The sequence below is a fragment of the Bos javanicus genome, chromosome 19 (genome assembly GCF_032452875.1).
Source record: "Bos javanicus breed banteng chromosome 19, ARS-OSU_banteng_1.0, whole genome shotgun sequence".
Classification (NCBI taxonomy): Eukaryota; Metazoa; Chordata; class Mammalia; order Artiodactyla; family Bovidae; genus Bos; species Bos javanicus.
This window is the reverse complement of record NC_083886.1, coordinates 36,596,960-36,619,756: the sequence shown is the minus strand read 5'-3', so window position 1 is coordinate 36,619,756 and position 22,797 is coordinate 36,596,960. Positions and strand designations below refer to the sequence as shown.

At 50.9% G+C, this 22,797-nt stretch overlaps 2 protein-coding genes across 6 annotated transcripts in view; one reads left to right on the top strand and one right to left on the bottom strand.

Annotated features, from left to right (window-relative positions):
- Positions 1-54: 54 nt before the first annotated feature.
- The window catches only part of DHRS7B (dehydrogenase/reductase 7B), a 47,147-nt gene continuing 24,404 nt past the window's right edge, over positions 55-22,797 (bottom strand). For 4 of the 5 annotated variants that reach the window (XM_061391300.1, XM_061391304.1, XM_061391303.1 and 1 more), the window contains 6 exons: positions 13,578-13,756; positions 9,248-9,357; positions 4,490-4,706; positions 4,070-4,162; positions 1,864-2,016; positions 55-506 (listed from right to left, as the gene is read on the bottom strand). In XM_061391300.1, the coding sequence (XP_061247284.1) occupies positions 301-506; positions 1,864-2,016; positions 4,070-4,162; positions 4,490-4,706; positions 9,248-9,357; positions 13,578-13,756 (958 nt within the window). In that variant the 3' untranslated portion in view covers positions 55-300. Of the gene's footprint in view, positions 507-1,863; positions 2,017-4,069; positions 4,163-4,489; positions 4,707-9,247; positions 9,358-13,577; positions 13,757-14,490; positions 14,563-22,797 lie in introns of all 5 variants that reach the window. The other variant, XM_061391301.1, reaches the window with a different exon arrangement.
- On the top strand, positions 20,458-21,716 carry LOC133232197 (large ribosomal subunit protein uL22-like). The gene has a single exon (XM_061391313.1). It carries the CDS (start codon positions 20,567-20,569, stop codon positions 21,038-21,040), a length of 474 nt encoding a protein of 157 aa, XP_061247297.1. The 5' UTR covers positions 20,458-20,566; the 3' UTR covers positions 21,041-21,716.

Sequence of the window (22,797 nt, the reverse complement as noted above, 5' to 3'; positions counted from 1 at the left end):
TGAGGGTGTCTTCTGACCCTAAGATGCAGGGGCTGAGGTACGAAAGAGGCGTGGTTCTGCCTGCCCTCAGGGACCACAGATCCCAGGCTCCTTCCTTTATTTCATGTCCCTCCACCTGGAGGAAGCTGTCCTTCACCCTTCCTGGTTCCCAGACGTCCTCTTAGTTCCCGTCCCCCGCCAGCAGGCCTGGCCAGGGGTCTGCAGGGGAAGCGTGTCTCCCTCCTTCCCCACCCATGAGGCAGAAGTCCAACACAGTCCCCGTGGAGCAGCGACTGCCCCACCTGCCCACCAGGACAGGCACTAACTGTGCTTGGACTTCCGTTCCTTCCTGGCCCGGGAGGCCATGAGTCTGAAGAAGAGCCCAGGAGCCAGAGTTCGAAGATAAACAGCCAGGGAAGGCATCGGGTCGGCCAGCACCACATCCTTCTTCTTCTTCCCCAGAGCAGCCAGGATGTCTTGGGCCACCTGCACAGGACTTCGGCCCTGGGCCGTGGTCTCATCCATCACTGAAATGGAACAGGAAACTCACTGAGTTTGGGGGCAGAAGCCTGAGCCAACTCTGGACACTTGGTCCCCCAGGGAGCTCTCCCAGGGGCTTGGCCAGCAGGTGCAGTGACTGTCCTTGCAGTCCAAGGAGGGAGGTGGACAGCTCAGAACTACGGTGCATAGCCAGGGGGTGCCCAGCAGATGCTCCCTCACTCCCTGACCTGGGGCATTTCAGCCAGTTGGGGCAACCAGTGACTAAGGGTGCTGTGCCAGGGCAGTGGGCCATGCAGGGGGCCAGGTGGGTGGGAGGGCTGCAGAGCACGCTGGCTGGAGAGGAGTGAGGCAGGTGGCAGGGCCCCTGTCTTGGGTGTATCAGGGTGGCAGGCAGGAAGGAAGCCTTGGTTTGTTTTGTGGACCAGAGGTCAATGCAGGGGCACAGGATGTTACTTTTTCCCTTATCACTGGCAAACTGTGCCCACAAAGCAGGAACAGCAGGCAGAGGGGAGGCCACCCGCAGCCACGGTGGTGCCCGGCTTCCTCTCCACCATCAACACAGAACAGTAGGTTTCTGGTGGCTGCTCGTTTTTAAATGCCACAGAGGGAATTTTTAAAAAAGATGCTTGGGACTTCCCTGGTGGTGCAGTGGTTAAGACTGTGTTTCCAGTGCTGGAGGCATGGGTGCAATCCCTGTCAGGGAACTAGATGCCACAAGTCATGGGGTGTGGCCGCCATCCTGGGAATAAATGCCTATGAACCTACCCAGCCCCGTGCTTCTGTACGGCTTCTGCTGCCTTGCTGAATGAGGGGGCTGCTGTCCTGGGCATAGGTGGTCTTGGTTCAGGCTTGGCCAGAAGGCCCCTGCTGAACACCCAGCATACTCCCAGGAGCATGTCCCAGGAGGCAGGCCCCGAGCAAGCGCAGGAAGGCAGCTCATGTGGGTCCACCAGCTGGGGAGGCAAAAGCCAGCTGGTCCTGGTTGGCCCCACCTGCTGGCTGGGCCTTGCCGATCGGGCCACTAGTGACTGCAGGTCAGCTCTGTGCTGTCTTTGGCCTCTGCCTACCCCTGAAGTCTTGTCCCCCCAACACTGCAGGGGAACCTCACGGGAAGAGACCCGGCCTGGTCACTTTAGCACTAACAGTGGGCTAGCAGGAGTCCTGTCAGCATCTCAGCAGAGGGCTCCCCCCAGCCCTGTTGTGGGCCTGTTCCCACAACTTCCTCCAGCCTGCAGGGTTCAGGGTAGAGATGGTTGGTGCTCAGGTCAGTCATCAGTATATATGACCGACCTCACAACGTCAGGTGGTTTAAACTGATACTCTGAATGAAAACTGCAAGATCATCAGGGAGCTTTCACAGAGGAACGCACGCTGGGGCCTCACCTCCATACTTGGACCCGTCGGCTGTGACTGCATTAAGGGAGAGATTGGTGTGGATGTAGCCAGGACTGATGACCGTCACCTCGATGTCATGCTGCTCCACCTCAGCCCGCAGACAGTCGAAGAAGGCCTGGGTTGCGTGCTTGGAGGCCGCGTCTGCAAAGGTTGGTGACCAGGGAGAGTAGGATGATGCTGGTCAGGACCCTGAACGGGGGGGCATCAGGTCTCCCACTCCGGTTCAGGGAATATACCCTGTGCGTCTTATGTACACGCACTCACTCACACAGAACACGACACAGCACGTATGGTCAAAGGTTCCTGGGCATTCTTGCTCCTGCAAGTTCTAAGTGTGAATTTAATCTATAAAGTTAAAAAAGTCTACTGTGTAAAACATTCAGATAGTTCAGAAGAAACTAAGAAAGTGAAAGTCCTCCTCACACCTCCCAGCGCAGTTCCTCAGAGGGGCCAGGCCACTGGTGTCTCATGTCGGCCAGGTCCCTGCACAGATGAGGACATGGCCACAGGTTGCTCCTATGGTCCGTGTTACTCAGGCTCAGGGTTCTCTCTGTGTGGAAGGCTAGCTGGGTGCCTGCTGTGTGACTCAGGGTCATAGCCACAGAACAGGCTCAGCGTTGTTTCAACTTTCATCACTGAAAATGTCCAGGGATACTCCCTGGCTGCATGGCAGCATGTGTGCAAACCCATGCCAGGCCTCACGTCTGTCTGTCAGTTCCCACGGGGCAGTCTCTAGTGTGGAAGAGTCCCCAGAGCTCCATGTGCTAGAGCTCCACGTGCTCACCTCCTGGATCCTCCCACCTGGCCTCACAACAGCCCGAGGGGACAAAGCCCCGCCCACACCCCACTTCACGACTGGGGAGCCCACTGCCTGTGGGTTGGCCAGTGTGCCTAGGAGGCACCACCTTGTCCAGCCTGGGGGTTATGAAACTTCCAGACCAAGTGTGACCTATGCAGTCACAGCTAAGAGGAGGATAAAATTCAGAAAGACCAAATCCAGTGATGTCTAGAAGCAACTCAGTACAAAGAGCACTGTGCACCGCCCCCCGCCCCCGAATGCCTGGTGTGGCCCCTGCTGTCAGCTGTGACGCCCACACGTTTCCTGAGGAAGCCACCCACCAGGCCAGGACAAGTATGGACACGGCATCCCTGGGCGTGTCAGGGCGTCCTGAGTGTGGCCGCAGGGGTGAGGGAGCTGGTGTGGACTCATGAGCCCCACAGCTGACCTTGGACACACGCACCAGAAGGAGCGCTGGGCTGCATCCAGTTCTGACGGGCTCCCCGTCCAGCTGAGGGTGCCATGTGGCTGTCTTCGCCAGGCTTTGCCCCTCCCCTCCACAAGCCCTCTCCCCTCCATGCCCCCTCTCCTCCACATACCCCTCCTTGGAGCTGCCTCAGGCATCTGCGGGTGGGGGGCTCGGTTACAACAGAGTGTTTCCTTGCAGACGGTGAACCAAGGAACGCACTTACCAGGACAGTTTAGAGGTAATTGTGACATTACTTATAACATTAAACAAAAGTAGAATCTGCCTGCTGGTGCCCTGTGATGGTGCAGTCCCACCATCCTGGCACAGCTGTGCACAATGGCAGGTGAGTCTAAACTGAGGTCGAGCTGGCAGCATTCCCACTTTCTGGAACTAATCTTACTGAAACCCTCACAGTGAGTGAGTGCCCAGAGAGAAAAACACTGGAGGACGTGGCACACAGCACATCCCTGCTGCTGGCCACTGAGGAAGGCAGTTCCCTCAGGCATCAAGTCAACCCCTGAGTTACGTGACGCCCATCCATTCAGCAAGTAGGGAGCCGAGTGGAAAGACTGTCAAGCAGGATGATGGAAGCACAGAGCTGCACATAAGGGCCCCAGCGCTGCACGTCTCATCACATGCAGGAGAACTCTGGAGGTGTGTGCAGTAACCGGATGGAGGGGCAGCACCTGTGGGCTGATGGTGGTGGTGGCGCTGGGAGGGGCCTGGTATGCGGTCACACGTGGCGTGAGGAGCGTGGCTGGGACTGAGCCCAGGCTTCTGCTCAGGCACACGCCTCTCAGGTCCCCACACGCTCTGTGCTGAGTGCCCCTCTCATGTCTGAATTCTGGACCGGGAGCCTGCTGTCTTCACAACAAGAGTAAACAATGGGCGTGTGGGCAGGAGGAGTCTGGGCAGAAGCGCCTGACCGGGGGGGAGGGAGCACTCACACGCGGATCGGAAAGGCAGGCTGATCTTGCCCTGGATGCTGCTGATCGCAACCACGTGGCCCTGGCGCCTTCTGATCATGGCAGGCAGGAGCGCTGTGGGGAGAGGGCAGAGGTCACCGTCGCTCACGTGGAGAGCCCGGGGAGGGCCACGTCTGAGAGTGCTCGGCCCCCTGTGCCCTGCTGTGAGAACCGTGGCAGGACATCACTGCCTCTGCTGTGCTCTGCCTGCACCCGGTAGGTCGCCAAACCCAGTGGGACATGGAGGCAACAACACAGCGCAGGCCCAGGCCCAGAAAAGCCAACCCCGAGTCGCAAGGGCAGCACTGACCCCAGGGTGGAGTGGATAAGACAACAGGTCCACAGGAAATGGAAACCATGCCAACCTGCCTGGCACTTCTCCCTTCTGACCCAAGGCCTTACCCTTTGTCAGAGCTACTGGCCCAAAGTAGTTTGTCTCCATCACTCTCTTGTCCACGTCTGGGCTGGTGTCCACAATGGCGCCTCGGTAGCTGATCCCGGCATTATTGATGAGCACGTCCACGTGGCCAAAGCACTGCAGGATCTCGGAGGCAGCCCCTGCTATGGCCCCAGGGTCTGCGAGGTCGAAGGTCACCGTGCAAGGCTTGTGTGTCTGCACCTGGTCAAGTGCGACAGAAGCCAAAGGTACCTTCAGAGTGATGGTCTGGCCTGGCTCCTCATCGTGGGGGCAGCCTAGCGTGAAGGACAGGCTGCAGCACTTCCCTGAAGAACGTGGCCTGCCCGTCATGCTCACACCTGACCTGGGCAGCACTGTGGGCAGGGGTCACAGACGAGGTGAGCAGGGTCCCCTCCGCCCTGGGCCAGCAGGATGCTGTACACTGTCCCATGTTACAGAGCTGCTATGCCTCTCAGGCCAAGTCAGTTTATTCACAAAACATTTTTATGCACTCCTATGTGTCCAAAAAAGCAAAATGGCTGTCTGAGGAGGCCTTACAAATAGCTGTGAAAAGAAGTGAAAAGCAAAGGAGAAAAGGAAAGATATAAGCATCTGAATGCAGAGTTCCAAAGAATAGCAAGAAGAGATAAGAAAGCCTTCCTTGCGATCAATGCAAAGAAATAGAGGAAAACAACAGAATGGGAAAGACTAGAGATCTCTTCAAGAAAATTAGAGATACCAAGGGAACATTCCATGCAAAGATGGGCTCGATAAAGGACAGAAATGCTATGGACCTAACAGAAGCAGAAAATATAAGAGGTGGCAAGAATACACAGAAGAACTATACAAAAAAGAGCTTCACGACCCAGATAATCATGATGGTATGACCACTCACCTAGAGCCAGACATCCTGGAATGTGAAGTCAAGTGGGCCTTAGAAAGCATCACTACGAACAAAGCTAGTGGAGGTGATGGAATTCCAGTGGAGCTATTTCAAATCCTGAAAGATGATGCTGTGAAAGTGCTGCACTCAATATGCCAGCACATTTGGAAAACTCAGCAGTGGCCACAGGACTGGAAAAGGTCAGTTTTCATTCCAGTCCCAAAGAAAGGTAATGCCAAAGAATGCTCAAACTACCGCACAATTGCACTCATCTCACACGCTAGTAAAGTAATGCTCAAAATTCTCCAAGCCAGGCTTCAGCAATATGTGAACCATGAACTTCCTGATGTTCAAGCTGGGTTTAGAAAAGGCAGAGGAACCAGAGATCAAATTGCCAACATCCGCTGGATCATTGAAAAAGCAAGAGAGTCCCCAAAAAACATCTATTTCTGCTTTGTTGACTATGCCAAAGCTTTTGACTATGTGGATCACAATAAACTGTGGAAAATTCTGAAAGAGATGGGAATACCAGACCACCTGACCTGCCTCTTGAGAAACCTATATGCAGGTCAGGAAGCCACAGAACTGGATATGGAACAACAGACTGGTTCCAAATAGGAAAAGGAGTACATCAAGGCTGTATATTGTCACCCTGCTTATTTAACTTATATGCAGAGTACACCATGAGAAACGCTGGGCTGGAAGAAGCACAAGCTGGAATCAAGATTGCATTGCTGGGAGAAATATCAATAACCTCAGATATGCAGATGACACCACCCTTATGGCAGAAAGTGAAGAAGTACTAAAGAGCCTCTTGATGAAAGTGAAAGAGGAGAGTGAAAAAGTTGGCTTAAAGCTCAACATTCAGAAAACTAAGATCATGGCATCTGGTTCCATCACTTCATGGCAGATAGATGGGGAAACAGTGGAAACAGTCTCAGACTTTATTTTTTTGGGCTCCAAAATCACTGCAGATGGTGATTGCAGCCATGAAATTAAAAGACACTTACTCCTTGGAAGGAAAGTTATGACCAACCTAGACAGCATATTGAAAAGCAGAGATATTACTTTGCCAACAAAGGTCCGTCTAGTGAAGGCTATCGTTTTTCCAGTGGTCATGTATGGATGTGAGAGTTGGACTGTGAAGAAAGCTGAGTGCTGAAGAATTGATGCTTTTGAACTGTGGTGTTGGAGAAGGCTCTTGAGAGTCCCTTGGACTGCAAGGAGATCCAACCAGTCCATTCTGAAGGAGATCAGTCCTGGGTGTTCATTGGAAGGACTGATGCTGAAGCTGAAACTCCAATACTTTGGGCACCTCATGCAAAGAGTTGACTCATTGGAAAAGACCCTGATGCTGGGAGGGATTGAAGGGGACGACAGAAGATGAGATGGCTGGATGGCATCACCGACTCGATGGACATGAGTTTGAGTGAACTCTGGGAGTTGGTGATGGACAAGGAGGCCTGGCGTGCTGCGATTCATGGGGTCACAAAGAGTTGGACACGATTGAGCGACTGAACTGAACTGATGTGCCCGATGCTGGAGACGGTAAAAGCAAGGCGGACACGTTTCTGTCCTAGAGCATATGGTCTCATGGGGAAGACTGACACACTATGGCTGTAAAGAACATCGCAAGAAGAAAACGACTGGTGGACATTCTGACTCATGATGCCCTGAGCCTAAGCAGATGAGGGAGGGGTGTGGAGTCAGAGAGGTCGTGCAGGAGTTGCCCTCTGCCTGGACAGCTCAATGGCAGTGACTCAGCTCTGAGGTCAAACTCTCTGAACACTTGCAGCTTCCAGGGGGTCTGCTCAGCCACCAAAGTATAGAAAATGTTGCCTGATTTCAACCATAAGCTCCGTGGTGACCATGTTCCTGTGATGAGAAGCTGTGAGAAAGGCAACCCACATTTCTCGTGCAGCATCAGGAGCCAAGGAAGACCCTGCCTCCCAAACACTGGGGCTGTGTTCCAATGGTGGATGCTGTTCTGATGGCCGACCTGTGTCATCTTGTCCTGGCTGCAGGATATAAGATAAATACAAAACACTCAGCTGTGTTTCTACATACCAACAATGAATAATCTGAACAGGATATTAGGCGAGCAAGACCATTTATAATAGCAGCTAAGAGAATTAAATCCTTAAGAATAAATCTAAAGAGGTGAAAGATTTGTACATGGAAGGCGGTAAGACACATGATAAAAATGAAAATTTAAACACATGGAAAGACATCCCATGTTCATGGATTGGAAGACTTAACACTGTTAAGGTGACAATACTATCCAAAGTGATCTGGACTCCACACAATTCCTATCAAAATCTCAATGCCATTTTTGTCAGGGAAAAAAAAAACAATCCTAAAATCCATATAGAAGTGCAGTGGCTATTCAGGAATAGCAGAACAATTTTGGAGACAAGAGCAAAGTTGGAAGATTCACATTTCCAGTCTTTGAAACTTACTACTGAACTATGCGGATTAAAACAGCATGGTACTGACATAAGGACAGGCATATAGATCAGTGGGACAGAATAAAGTGTCCAGAAATAAACCCTCAGATTTAGATTTTTGCCAAGGTTGCCAAGGCCATTCAAGAGGGAAAGGAACTCTGGGCAAACTAGATATCCACATGCAAAAGAATGAAGCTGGAATCTTATCTATCACCATGTACAAACATGGCCTCAAGGGCTTCTCTGGTGGTCCAAGGGTTAAGAACCCGCCTGTCAATGCAGGAGACAGGAGACTCAGTTTTGATCCCTAAGTCAGGAAGATCCCGTGAAGGAAATAGCAACCCACTCCAGTATTCTTGCCTGGAAAATTCCATCGATAGAGGAACCTGGCAGGCTACAGTCCATGGCATCACAGTCAGACATGGCTGAGCACATACACTCAGTATCTAGAATATACATAGAACTCCTCCACAACAAACAACCTGATTAAAAATCAGGAAAAGGACTTGAATTGACATTTCCCCAATTGAGATATATAAATAAGCACATGAAAAGATGCTCAGCACCACCTGTAGTTAGGGAAATGCAAGTCCAAACCACAGTGAGATTCCACTTAGATCTCCTAGGACAGTACAATTAAGAAACAGAAAACAACATGTGCTGGCCCAGATGTGAAGTCAGAGCCCTTGCGCAGTGCTGCTGGGACTGTAACTTGGTGCAGCTGCAGTGGAAAACAGTCTGCAGTTCCTCAAAAGGTCAAACTAAACCTCCACAAACCCTGCCATTCCACTCGTGGGGTGTCCAAAACAGCTGAAAGCAGGGACTGGAGCAGACACATGTCCACCTGTGTCCACGTCGGCATCATTCACAATAGCCCACAGGTGGAGATGCCTTGCAGTACGTCAAGAAAATGGACAGACCAAGTGAGGAACATCTGTACACACAATGGAATACCAGTCCATCAGAAAGAGGAAAGAAGTTCGGACACATCTGTAACGTAGATGAACCCTGAAGACATTACGCTTAGAGAAAGGGCTACTCGTAGAAAGACAAATAGTTTAATTTTATGAGGCATCTAGAACAGGCAAAATTCACAGAAAGACATTTCCAGGGACTGGAAAGCAGAGGAAAAAGTGGATTGTTTAAGTGGGAACACAATTTTTGTTGGGGACAGACAGGTAATCATTACAAACATGGTGAATGCACTTACTATCACTGAACTATAAGCTTGTAAGAGGTTAAAATGATAAATATGTGTATTCCCCCACAAATAAAACGTTAAAAGTCATTGCCAACCTCCCACCACCAAAAAGAGATGAATAGGGACCGGGGGTGATGGGGAGAACTCACAGAGAGACCTCTCTAAGCGCTGTGAAGACCCGCAGAGGACGGGCTGTGCCTCTTCCCCAGGCAAGTCCCCCAGGCTCACTCACCTCCGGAGCCCGGGAAGCAGCAAGTTCTTGGCTGAGCTCCTCCAGGGCCTCAGCATTCCGGCCACAGAGCACCAGCCTAGCACCAGCAGCATGAAAAACTCTGGCACATTCTAGGGGACAAGAAAGCAGCCTGTTGTCTGGGGAGACCCAGGCCTTCGGCCCCGTCAGCTCAGCTCCCAGCTCCCCAGCCTCAAACCGCAGGCCATTTCTTCCCCAGGCATCGGTACTAGCCCCACCATGGAGGGGTGTGGGGCTGGGAGTCAGGGCCCTCGCAGAGCCGTGTTCAGGGCTGTGACACATCCATGGGCAGGAGGGAGGCTCAAGCCGGGGGACAGACTGTTGGGTACCAGGCTCAGGATTTTCCAACATAGTCTTCAGCTCTGACCCCCACTGTAAGCAGGATCCCCACTGTCACTGCAAAGAAGCTCTGTGAGGCAAGGGACGCGCCCAACAGTCAGCAGCGCCAGAACACCTCCCCCGCACCCCTGCACCGAGGCCTGTGGTTGCTGTCACCTCAGTACAACAGGCACATATCTGCCAGGGGCACTTCTGTGGACACATAGGACTCTGGTGAGAGGGGGTGGGGAGACCCCCCCACCAGACCTGAAGCCTGTAGGGCTGTTCCTCCTGAGATTGCCCAGGCCCAAGGGCTCGTAGACACACATGCCCTCTGCACACTACATTGCTCAGTTGTGTCCAACTCTCTGCGACCCCACGAACTGTAGCCTGCCAGGCTCCTCTGTCCATGAGATTCTCCAGGTAAGAATACCACAGTGGGTTGCCATTTCCTCTCCACACAGTGAGGACAAAGTGCGGAGGCTGGCAGCCTTGCAAGGAGGTTAAAGAACAGCAGGGGGACAATAAGGGGGACATCATTTTAAAATGATCGGGGGCAGGGGGGTGAGACCAGGCTCCTCTGAGTCACTAGAGCATCCAGGTGACAACTAAGACCGTGGCAGGGCAGAGTCCAAAACTGCCTGGGCACCTGTCTTCGTCAGCCTTCTCTGGAGGCAAAACAAAAAGCGGGCTTGTTAGGAGGGTTCCAGGCAGCTCAGGAATTCAGAGAAGGAGCTGAACGGCCCAGACGGGGGTACAGGAGGCTGCACAGGGTCCCAGGCAGCAGGAGCCCAGCTCTCTGAATGCTGGCAGGTCCCTTCCCCACTTCATCCCCCAGCCTCTCCACAGAGGGGATGGGGCTGCAGACAACTCTGGGTTCCCACAGACACCACTCCCCAGCCACGCAAGGGGGCCTCTGACCTGTTCCCTCCAAGCTCTGGTGTCAGAATTCGAAGGAAGGGCCATGTTAGGGGGCAGAATCACCAGGACTGGGCCAGTCAGGGTCACCTGGGAACCCCAAGACCACAATGGGAAGGGCGGCGGGAGCAAGGAGTGATTCCCCAAACACGGCTGAGTGGTGACTGCCGCAAAGCTCAAAGCCCCTAGGTCAAGAGGACGGACGTGAGCGAGACTTCCTGTGATGGACTGAGTCTCCTTGAGAGGCCTCCTCACCTCCACTTCCCTCTTGTGAGGACTGAGCGCGTCACAGCAGCCTCAGGCAGACAGAAAGTGCCAGCCAGGGCTAAGTGTGTTTCTAAGCTGCCTTTTTAGACTGCTCAAGGGACATCCCTGGTGGTCCATTGATTAGGACTCCCCACTTCTACTGCAGGGGGCGACTGTTCAATCCCTGGGTGGGGAATTAAGATCCCCCATGCCATGCTGCAGGGCCAAAAAATAAATTTAAAAACTGGATGTTGGCAAAAATGGAAACGTGGGGTTTAAAGGGCCACAGCCTTTCCTCACTGGAGGCCTGGCCTCACTCAGGTGCCCACAAGCAGGTCTGTGCAGCCCCCACCGCCCCAGCTGACCATGCAGCCACCCTAGGTATCAGACTGAGTCCCGGGCCCAGCGGTCAAGTGGAGTCTTGGTGCTATGGGCTCAGAGGAGGGGCACGGATCCAGGGATGGAGGAGGCTCTGGGGTCCAGGCGACATCCTTCCCCGGCCAAAGTGAGGGCATAATGCCAGCGTCCCTCAGGAAAGGAGGGAGGAGGTTCCGGGTGACAATGCCCTCTTTCCAGACACAGCTCCTCGTGCAGTCTCACTTGCTCCCCTGATCCAGGTGGAGCTTTCTGGAAGGAGGTTCAGGCCGTGTGGTGTCATCTTCCCTGAACCCCATCCTGACCAAGGGCTCAAACCCAGACTGAGTCGAGCCCCTGCTCTGGCCCTGGGTGGGCTGCTTGGGTCACAGCCCAGCTGAGTCTCCTTGGGTGGGGTGGAGTAGGGGTTGGGGGTGCTCTCACAGAGACCCTCAGCGTTCCTGAGGCCAGTTTCCTACCACTCCCAAAGCCCTGCTGGCTTCCTCATCCCGTTTCATCCTGACCTGACCGCCATAGTGGACATTCTGTGAGCTGCCACCAAGACGTAAGGTGGGGGACACGGGTCCACACGGCTCTGGAGACTGTCATCCACTTTGCAGCGAAACAAAGGGAGGAAATTAGAGCTTGTACAGGAGTGACGGGGATGCAAACAACAGACTGGGGAGAAAAGCTGATACAGTGAGGCAGAAGGGTGGAGGGAGCACACTTATCTCGGCTGCTGGCCAGTCCCCAGACCTCTAGCCCTGCTGGCTTATAGCCCCCCAGCTGCTCACAGCTGCAGAACCAGGCTGTGTCCCTTCACCCAGCATCCTGTGATCCACAGGACAAGCCGGGAGACACAGCAGGAGGAACACAGAGGGCCGTCTGAATACCTGGCATGTCTGCCAGGCCTCCAGGTGGCCGACGGCATAGCCACAAGGGTGGGTGAGGTCTCCTCCCCACAACCCATGGGCAGTGGCCAAGGGGTGTCTACTGAGGCCAGAGGGGAAGAGACACACACGGCTTCCTGGCCCTCTGATGGGACCCAGGAAACAGCAGGAAGAGCAGTCACACAAGGACACACAGGCCCCAGTGCTGCAGGAGGAAACGGGGTGAAGAGAGGACGGCCTCTCTCCTGCGCATGCACATGCTGGCCCCGCAGCCCACCTCTCCCGCACAGCCAACCCTCAGGCGCTCTTCAAGGACGTTAAAAAACGCTTCTCTCTGCTGCGAAGCAGAGGCCATTAAGAATCTATATTTAGAGCTGAGTAAGGTCAGAGGCTTGGCTGTGGCTTGGGGCCGGGAGATCTGATGACAGACCTCAGGTTACCCCCGAGACCTCACCTGAACACCATGCTGGCGCACGCTCCCCGAAGCCTGCTGGCACCCTGGCCACCAGCAGTCCAGTCCTCATCTGCTCCCCCATGTTCCTGCAGCTCCCGCACAGCCCTGCTACTCTGGACCTGTCCTGCCCACCTTGCCGCCTCCCCAGGGAGAGGAGACGCGGGCTTCCATTTGGCTTCGGGTTTCTGCCTACAGATCCCAGGAGTCACGCCTTCTCTGAGTGTATGGAGGACTCGGGAGATGAGCCCGAGCCAGCACACACCTGGGTGCCGTGCCTGCCGGCTGCGGGGAACACATGGGGTACACACGGGCAGAAGTCCCTCCTCTCTGTAGGACCCGGGCTCCCTGAGGGGAGGACCCTGCCTCCCATCATCTGTCCCAGCACATGGCGGGAGACACAAAGGTGCCGGGTGTACCCCACCGCAGGGCGCCTCTCGGCCTTGTTCCACGGAACTGAGCGCCAGCGTGGGGAATATGTAGGGTGGCATGGCACACGTGCGGATTCCGACACACCTACACTGGTACACTGTGCTGAGGGCAGTCTTGGACCCAGAAGCTCCATGTGGACCTAGAACCAGACTAGAACCAAGCTTAACTGGAGACCGGCTGAGGAACAGCTGATGCCTCATTGATGCAGTCCTGATCTGCCCGGATACAGCTGGAGGCCCCGTGAAGAGCAGCGAGGAGAAGGTGACCCCAGAGCCTTAAACCAGGGATGTGGATGAATCCAGTAAAGACCCTCAGAGAAGCAAAAACATTATTCAATTCAACGGACATGAGTTTGAGCAAATTGGAAGACGGTGAAGGACAGGGAGGCCTGGCGTGCTACAGTCCATCTCTGGGGACCTCTTTGGGGTTGCAAAGAGTTGGACACAATGGAGCGACTGAACAACAACTGGGAAGCTGGGTGCCACCACATACAGACACCCGTCTCCACGCTGACCGGCACTGAGGCCGCCCCAGACACGTGTGTGGCCTTCTCCCTGGCTGCCACCTCCAGCCCTGATGCTCCCACGGCCTTTTCCTCCTGGACCAGGGACAGGGAGGCCCTTGCTGCCCAGTCACCAACTGACCTCATATGTCTGCACCCACGTCCCCAGCCCCTCCCCAACAGCACTGCACCACGACCCACCTCGGCCCAGGCCTGACGTGGCGCCAGTGATGACCACCACGGCGTTCCGGACGTAGGCCCTCATGCGCAGCCACTGAAGCAGCTTGAAGAGGCTAAAGAGGCCCACGCAGCCCAGGAGCAGGGGCAGAATGGCTGTGGAGGTGATGAAGTCCATGACCCGCGCCCTCAGCAGACTCTTTCTGGAAGAACAAAGCACATAAATTAGTGACGAGCTGGGGGGACGCCAGGGACTTGGCCACCCTCTGCCCCTGAGTCTGACACAGACCCCAGGTCCCACGTCAGGGTCTCAGTTCTGAGCCCGGCAGAGTCTCCCCAGGCCCCGCACCCTGTGTGGACCGTTCAGCGTGGTAGAACCAGTTTCCTCTCTGTAGGGACACAAGCTGGCATCACAGACTGAGCTGGGTGGCTGAGGACCCGCTCCTGGAGCGCGTCAGCACCCACCGGAGTCTCCCTCAGAAACCTGTTTCGGGGAAATTGATACCACCCAATATTATTTCCCATTCCTGGTATTTGTGAAATGAGAAAAGTTTTTCTGTAAAAAAGGAAAAAGGAAGCCATACAATCCTTACACTCCTCTCAGAAGAGACATCCCCTGGATGGTGTCCTTAGTGGCCATGGGCCTCAGGATGCCCCAAGGGACTCATAGCATGGTGAGCACCCTCTGAGATGCGGGCGCAGACTCCAGGCGCAGGCCTGGAGCAGAGGCCCTGCACACTGTGGCCTGTGCCCGCCCAGTGTCACTGGTGAGCCACGTCCCCCCAAAAATCGGGAGGCCCTGGCAGTGGGCACACAGCTGTGCACGGTCCACACTTCAGAAATGTCCACTCCTTCCAGGACTCACCACCCCCACTCCCCACACCCCCATGCCCAGAGGGGAGACATGGGGCTAAAGGCATGTTGAGGGGAGCAGTACCTTGCGTGCCGCCCAGAGAAGGTGGCCCCAGGCCCTCCAGGACCATGAGATTAGGGGCTCGGGGAAGAAGGGCTGCAAATCAGAAGGGACTTCAATCATTCATCAGACTGAATGACTTCAGTGTCCCTGCCCAATCCCAAGCCTTCAGTTCAGTTCAGGCACTCAGTCGTGTCCGATTCTTTGCAACCCCAAGGACTGCAACATAGCAGGCTTCCCTGTCCATCACAAACTCCTGGAGCTTGCTCAAACTCATGTCCATCAAGTCAGTGATACCATCCAACTATCTCATCCTCTGTTGTCCCCTTCTCCTCCTGCCTTCAATCTTTCCCAGCATCAGGGTCTTTTCCAATGAGTCAGTTCTTCACATCAGGTGACCAAAGTATTGGAGTTTCAGCTTCAGCATCAGTCCTTCCAATGAATATTCAGGACTGATTTCCTTTAGGATTGACTGGGTTGATCTCCTTGCAGTCCAAGGGACTCTCAAAGAGTTTTCTCCAACGCCACAGTTGAAAAGCATCAATTCTTCAGCACTCAGCCCCACATATATAAGGATGTGCTTCTCCCCTTCCCATGACACACCCACTCTGGTGCCTCCAAGGCGGGAACACATGGAGCCCTCACGGGCCACCTGTGTGCCTGTGCTGTGCTGACCCTGACGTCCAGGTTTGCGAGGGCCATCCCGATCTAAGCTATAGGCTCTGTTCCAATCGGAACTGTCAACAAAGCTATTTCAGTATTCAGATTAACTTTTCACCTGCCTTTCCCATACACCTAAATTCTTAATCAGCATAAAAAATTAACATCCATGGACAAACATCTGCAAAAATGACTCTTTCCTATCAACCTCCACTTAATCTACTTAATCTACTTCTGAAACACCCCAGCTACTGTCTGCTAAGTGGGCACATTCCCGTCTTACCTGACACTGTGCCAAGCCCACACATGGATGTCCTGGCAATCCAAATGGCTTCCAAAGCACCTAGCTCTTTACCTGGGTATGACTGGCACCAATGCCTGCCCTCAACTGAACGTTCAGGTGGGGCTGAGCCCCAGAAGCAAGGCGAGGACCTAAAGGCCCTTTGTTTGGCACCTGGGAAGTTCTCAGAGAGGCTCAGTGCAGGCAGGAGCACCTCCGGCACCCGTGGATCTGTGGGTGCTGCCTGGGGGCCTTCACAGGGCCCAGCCCCGAAGACTGTGGGTACACTTCAACCCAGCAGGACGGCTGTGTGGGAAGAGCTTTATCCCCATGGCAACCCAAGATCCTCATACCAGGTAGGTCCCAAGAAGGAGCACGCTGCTTGGCTCAAATGACCCAGGCCCAGCCACTGCCCAGGAAGCCCAGGAGGTGGGGACACTGCCTATGGAAGGACAACAGGCTCAGCTTTCCAGAGACCACAGCCCTGTGGAGTCTGCCCATGTCAGGCTTTACTGAAGGCTAAAAGTAAGGCACCAAGCACCAACACGCAGCCCTGTTGCCTCCCAAATTCAGAGTTTCCGAGACCATCTGGAGAAAACGAACACATGGCAGTGGCAACACAGGGGCTCAAAGACGAGCCCTCGCCCTGCTGGCACAACCGGCTTCGGCCTCTTACCAGCCTGAGTGGGGGCCACTCCGCTGGGGTCTTGGCACCTGAGTTTGTAAAGCGAGGTCTGTAAAACAGGTTTGTTGCGAAGGATGAATTAACACATAGAAGTATGAGTACGGTCCCTGGCCAAGGGTAAGAGCTCAGTGAACACGGCTGGCACCAGCAGCAGCATCGTCACCCATCACTAACTGAAAGCCCAGGAATCGGTTTCACAGCAATCAGATCTCCAAGGTTGTCTGAAGGGGTCTCTGGTTTATGAAATAAAGGAAACTCATCAAATACTGCTATAATTTAATGTTTATGACTCATAAACCTCCTGGTTTAATTAAAGTAACAAACAGGAAGAAAGAGACAGAATCCCATATCCCAGACTTCGCTAGTGGCACAGTGGATAGGAATCTGCCTGCCAATACAGGGACACAGGTTCAATCCCTGGTCCAGGAAGATTCCACATGCCATGGAGCAACTAAGTCCATGCACCACAACTGCTGAGCCTCTGCTCTAGAGCCCGGGAGCTGCACCTATGGAGCCCACGTGCCCTAACTACTGAAACCCAAGCTCCCTAGAGCCTGTGCTCCACAAGAGAGAAGCCACTGCAATGAGAAGCTCACATACCGCAACTAGACCGCAGCCCCAGCTCACCGCAACTAGACAAAAGCCTGCACCACGATGAAGACCCAGCACAGCCAAAAATTTAGAAATAAACAAATAATACTAAATATTAACATACAGAAATTGGTTGCATCACTTTATATTAACAATGAAATACCAGAAATGAACAAGCAATCCCTTTAAAAATAGCATGAAACAAATAAAATACTCAGGAATAAACCTGACCAAGGAGGTAGAAGACATATGCTGAGAACCATAAAACATTAATAAAGGAAATAGAAGGTAATTCATAGAAATGGAAAGATATCCTATGTTCTTCAATTGGAAGAATATTGTTAAAATGGCCATGCTACCCAAACTAATATACAGACTTAATGGGAGAGATCTGACAGAATGTGGTCCAATGGAGAAGGGAATGGCAAACCACTTCAGTATTCTTGCCTTGAGAACCCCATGAACAGTATGAAAAGGTAAAATGATAGGATACTGAAAGAGGAACTCCCCAGGTCAGTAGGTGCCCAATATGCTACGGGAGATCAGTGGAGAAATAACTCCAGAAAGAATGAAGGGATGGAGCCAAAGCAAAAACAATACCCAGCTGTGGATGTGACTGGTGATAGAAGCAAGGTCTGATGCTGTAAAGAGCAATATTGCATAGGAACCTGGAATGTCAGGTCCATGAATCAAGGCAAATTGGAAGTGGTCAAACAAGAGATGGCAAGAGTGAATGTTGACATTCTAGGAATCAGCGAACTGAAATGGACTGGAATGGGTGAATTTAACTCAGATGACCATTATATCTACTACTGCAGGCAGGAGTCCCTCAGAAGAAATGGAGTAGCCATCATGGTCAACAAAAGAGTGCGAAATGCAGTACTTGGATGTAATCTCAAAAACGACAAAATGATCTCTGTTCGTTTCCAAGGCAAACCATTCAATATCAGAGTAATCCGCTGAAGAAGCTGAAGTTGAATGGTTCTACGAAGACCTACAAGACCTTTTAGAACTAACACCCAAGAAAGATGTTCTTTTCATTATAGGGGACTGAAATGCAAAAGTAGGAAGTCAAGAAACACCTGGAGTAACAGGCAAATTTGGCCTTGGAATACAGAATGAAGCACGGCAAAGACTAATAGAGTTTTGCCAAGAAAATGCACTGATCATAACAAACACCCTCTTCCAACAACACAAGAGAAGACTCTACACATGGACATCACCAGATGGTCAACACTGAAATCAGATTGATTATATTCTTTGCAGCCAAAGATGGAGAAGCTCTACACAGTCAGCAAAAACAAGACCAGGAGCTGACTGTGGCTCAGATCATGAACTCCTTATTGCCAAATTCAGACTTAAATTGAAGAAAGTAGGGAAAACCACTAGACCATTCAGGTATGACCTAAATCAAATCCCTTATGATTATACAGTGGAAGTGAGAAATAGATTTAAGGGCCTAGATCTGATAGACAGAGTGCCTGATGAACTATGGAATGAGGTTCGTGATATTGTACAGGAGACAGGGATCAAGACCATCCCCGTGGAAAAGAAATGCAAAAAAGCAAAATGGCTGTCTGGGGAGGCCTTACAAATAGCTGTGAGAAGAAGAGAAGCAAAAAGCAAAGGAGCAAAGGAAAGATATAAGCATTTGAATGCAGAGTTCCAAAGAATAGCAAGAAGAGATAAGAAAGCCTTCCTCAGCGATCAATGCAAAGAAATAGAGGAAAACAACAGAATGGGAAAGACTAGAGATCTCTTCAAGAAAATTAGAGATACCAAGGGAACATTTCATGCAAAGATGGGCTCGATAAAGGACAGAAATGTTATGGACCTAACAGAAGCAAAAGATATTAAGAAGAGATGGCAAGAATACACAGAAGAACTGTACAAAAAAGATTTTCACGACCCAGATAATCACGATGGTGTGATCAGTGACCTAGAGCCAGACATCCTGGAATGTGAAGTCAAGTGGGCCTTAGAAAGCATCACTACGAACAAAGCTAGTGGAGGTGATGGAATTCCAGTGGAGCTATTTCAAGTCCTGAAAGATGATGCTGTGAAAGTGCTGCACTCAATATGCCAGCACATTTGGAAAACTCAGCAGTGGCCACAGGACTGGAAAAGGTCAGTTTTCATTCCAATCCCAAAGAAAGGCAATGCCAAAGAATGCTCAAACTACTGCACAATTGCACTCATCTCACACGCTAGTAAAGTAATGCTCAAAATTCTCCAAGCCAGGCTTCAGCAATATGTGAACCATGAACTTCCTGATGTTCAAGCTGGTTTTAGAAAAGGCAGAGGAATCAGAGATCAAATTGCCAACATCCGCTGGATCATGGAAAAAGCAAGAGAGTTCCAGAAAAACATCTATTTCTGCTGTATTGACTATGCCAAAGCCTTTGACTGTGTGGATCACAATAAACTGTGGAAAATTCTGAAAGAGATGGGAATGCCAGACCACCTGACCTGCCTCTTGAGAAACCTATATGCAGGTCAGGAAGCAACAGTTAGAACTGGACATGGAACAACAGACTGGTTCCAAATAGGAAAAAGAGTACGTCAAGGCTGTATATTGTCACCCTGCTTATTTAACTTATATGCAGAGTACATCATGAGAAACTCTGGACTGGAAGAAGCACAAGCTGGAGTCAAGATTGCTGGGAGAAATATCAATAACCTCAGATATGCAGATGACACCACCCTTATGGCAGAAAGTGAAGAGGAACTAAAAAGCCTCTTGATGAAAGTGAAAGTGGAGAGTGAAAAAGTTGGCTTAAAGCTCAACATTCAGAAAACAAAGATCATGGCATCTGGTCCCATCACTTCATGGGAAATAGATGGGGAAACAGTGGAAACAGGGTCAGAGTTTATTTTGGGGGGCTCAAAAATCACTGCAGATGGTGACTGCAGTCATGAAATTAAAAGACGCTTACTCTTTGGAAGAAAAGTTATGACCAACCTAGACAGCATATTCAAAAGCAGAGACATTACTTTGACAACAAAGGTCCGTCTAGTCAAGGCTATGGTTTTCCTGTGGTCATGTATGGATGTGAGAGTTGGACTGTGAATAAAGCTAAGCACTGAAGAATTGATGCTTTTGAACTGTGGTGTTGGAGAAGACTCGAGAGTCCCTTGGACTGCAAGGAGATCCAACCAGTCCATTCTGAAGGAGATCAGCCCTGGGATTTCTTTGGAAGGAATGATGCTAAAGCTGAAACTCCAGTACTTTGGCCACCTGATGCGAAGAGTTGACTCATTGGAAAAGACTGTGATGCTGGGAGGGATTGGGGGCAGGAGGAGAAGGGGACGACAGAGGATGAGATGGCTGGATGGCATCACTGACTCCATGGACGTGAGTCTGAGTGAACTCCGGGAGTTGGTGATGGACAGGGAGGCCTGGTGTGCTGCGATTCATGGGGTCGCAAAGAGTTGGACAGGACTGAGCAACTAAAATGAACTGAATGTGACTCCTATCAATTTACCTATGACATTTTTCACAGAACTATAACAAATAATCCTAAATCTTATATGGAACCATTAAAGACCCAGAATTGCCAAAGCAATCCTGAAGAAAAAGAACACAGCAGGACGCATAAGATAATACTTCCAGCCTTCAGATAATACTACAAAGCTACAGTCATCGAAACAGCATGGTATTGGCACAGAAATAGACACATGGATCACAGGAAAAGAACACAGAGCCCAGAAATAAATTCAAAGACCTACAGACCCTTTTCGAGTAAGCAGCCTGAGGTGACCCCTAAAAATGGTGTACTATTCACTCGACCCAGAAAACCCCACAAAATCATCCAAATCAAGAGGTTCAAATCTTCGTGTTCACTTTAAGAACATTCGTGAAAACTGCCCAGGCCATAAAGGGTATGCATATCCGAAAAGCCACCAAGTATCTGAAGGATGTCACTTTTAAGAAGCAATGTGTGCCATTCCGTCGCTACAACGGTGGAGCTGCTGGGTGTGCACAGGCCAAACAGCGGGGCTGGACGCAGGGTCGGTGGCCCAAAAAGAGTGCTGAATTGTTGCTGCACGTGCGCAGAAATGCAGAGAGTCACGCTGAACTTAAGGGCTTAGATGTAGATTCTCTGGTCATTGAGCACATCCAGGTGAACAAAGCCCCCAAGATGCGGCGCAGGACTTACAGAGCTCACGGTCGGATCAACCCCTACGTGAGCTCTCCCTGCCACATTGAGATGATCCTTCCTGAAAAAGAACAGATTGTTCCTAACCCAGAAGAGGAGGTTGCACAGAAGAAAAAGCTATCCCAGAAGAAACTGAAGAAACAAAAACATATGGCTCGGGAATTAATGCCGCAAAAAATCAATGCAAATAAAAGTTAAAAAAAACAGACCTATGGACAATTAATCTTCAACACAGGAGGCAAGATCATACAATATGGGGGAAAAAAGTATGTTCAGCAAGTGGTGCTGGAAAACCTGAACAGCCACATGTAAATCAATGAAGTTAGAACACATCCCTCACACCATACACAAAAATAAACTCAAAATGACTTACAGATGTGTCTGACTCTTTGTGACCCCATGGACTGTCCATGGAATTCTCCAGGCCAGAATACTGGAGTGGGTAGCTTTTCCTTTCTCCAGGGGATCTTCCCAGCCCAGGGACTGTACCAGGTCTCCTGCATTGCAGGTGGATTCTTTACCAGCTGAGCTACAGGGAAGCCCAAGAATACGGATTGGGTAGCCTATCCCTTCTCCAGCGGATCTTCCTTACCCAGGAATAGAACTGGAGTCTCCTGCATTGCAGGTGGGTTCTTTACCAATTGAGCTTACAGGGAAGCCCGAATATAAGACAGGACACCATAAAACACCTTGAAGAAAACACAGGCAAAACATTCTCTGACATAAATGGTACCAATGTTTTCTTAGGTTAGTGTCCCAAAGAAATAAAAATAAAAGCAAAAATAAACAAATGGGACCTAATCAAACTTACAAGCTTTTGCACAGCAAAGGAAACCACAAACAAAATGAAAAGACTAAAAAAAAAAAGTGAAAAGACTGGGAGAAAATATTTGCAAATGATGTGACCAACAAGGCTTAATTTCCAAAATATATAAACAGCTCACAGAAGTAAATAATAAAACAAACAAACAACCGAATCGAAAAATGGGGAGAAGACCTAAATAGACATTTCTCCAAAGAAGACGTTCAAGGGTAACAGGCCCATGGAAAGACGGTCATCACCATTAATCATGAGAGAAATGCCAATGAAAACCACAGTGAGGGGCCAACTCTCTCCAGTCAGACGACTAACAGTAAATGTTGGAGAGGGTCTGGCCAATAGGGAGCCCTCTTATACTGTTGGTGGGAATGTAAGTTAGTACAGCCTGTATGGAAAACGGTATGGAGGTTCCTCAAAAAACTAAAACTAGATTTGCCATGTGATCCAGCAATCCCAGTCCTGGGCATACACCCAGACAAAACTATAATTTGGAAAGATACGTGCATCGTTAGGTTCAGAGCAGCACTGTTTAGAAGACCTGGAAATAGCCTCGATGTCCATCAACAGATGAATGGATACAGAAGATGTGGTGTATATACATACACACACAAACACACATGCAATGGAATACTATTCAGCCACATAAAGAATGAAATAATGCCATTTGCAACGGCATGGATGGACTTAGAGATTATCATACTGAGTGAAGTAAGAAAGAGAAAGACAAACGCCATATGATATCACTCATGTAGAATCTAAAACACGACACAAGCGAACACATCCATAAAACAGAAACGACTCAGACATAAAGAACAGACTCTTGGTTGCCGACGGGGAGAGAGGGTGGAGGAGGGGAGGGTTGGGAGTTTGGAAAGAGCAGATGCAAACTACTATATATAGAATGAATGAGCAACAAGGTCCTACTTGTATGGCACAGGAAACTATGTTCAATATCCTATGATAAACTATGATGGAAAAGCATATGAAGAAATATATATACAACTGAGTCACTCTGTTGTACAGCAGAAGTTAACACAACACCAAATCAAAGTTTAAAAACAAAAAAAGAAAATGTGGCTGCCACAACAGTCACGGAGGCTGACAGAGCAAGGAGAGAGCAGACGGGGACTGTAGT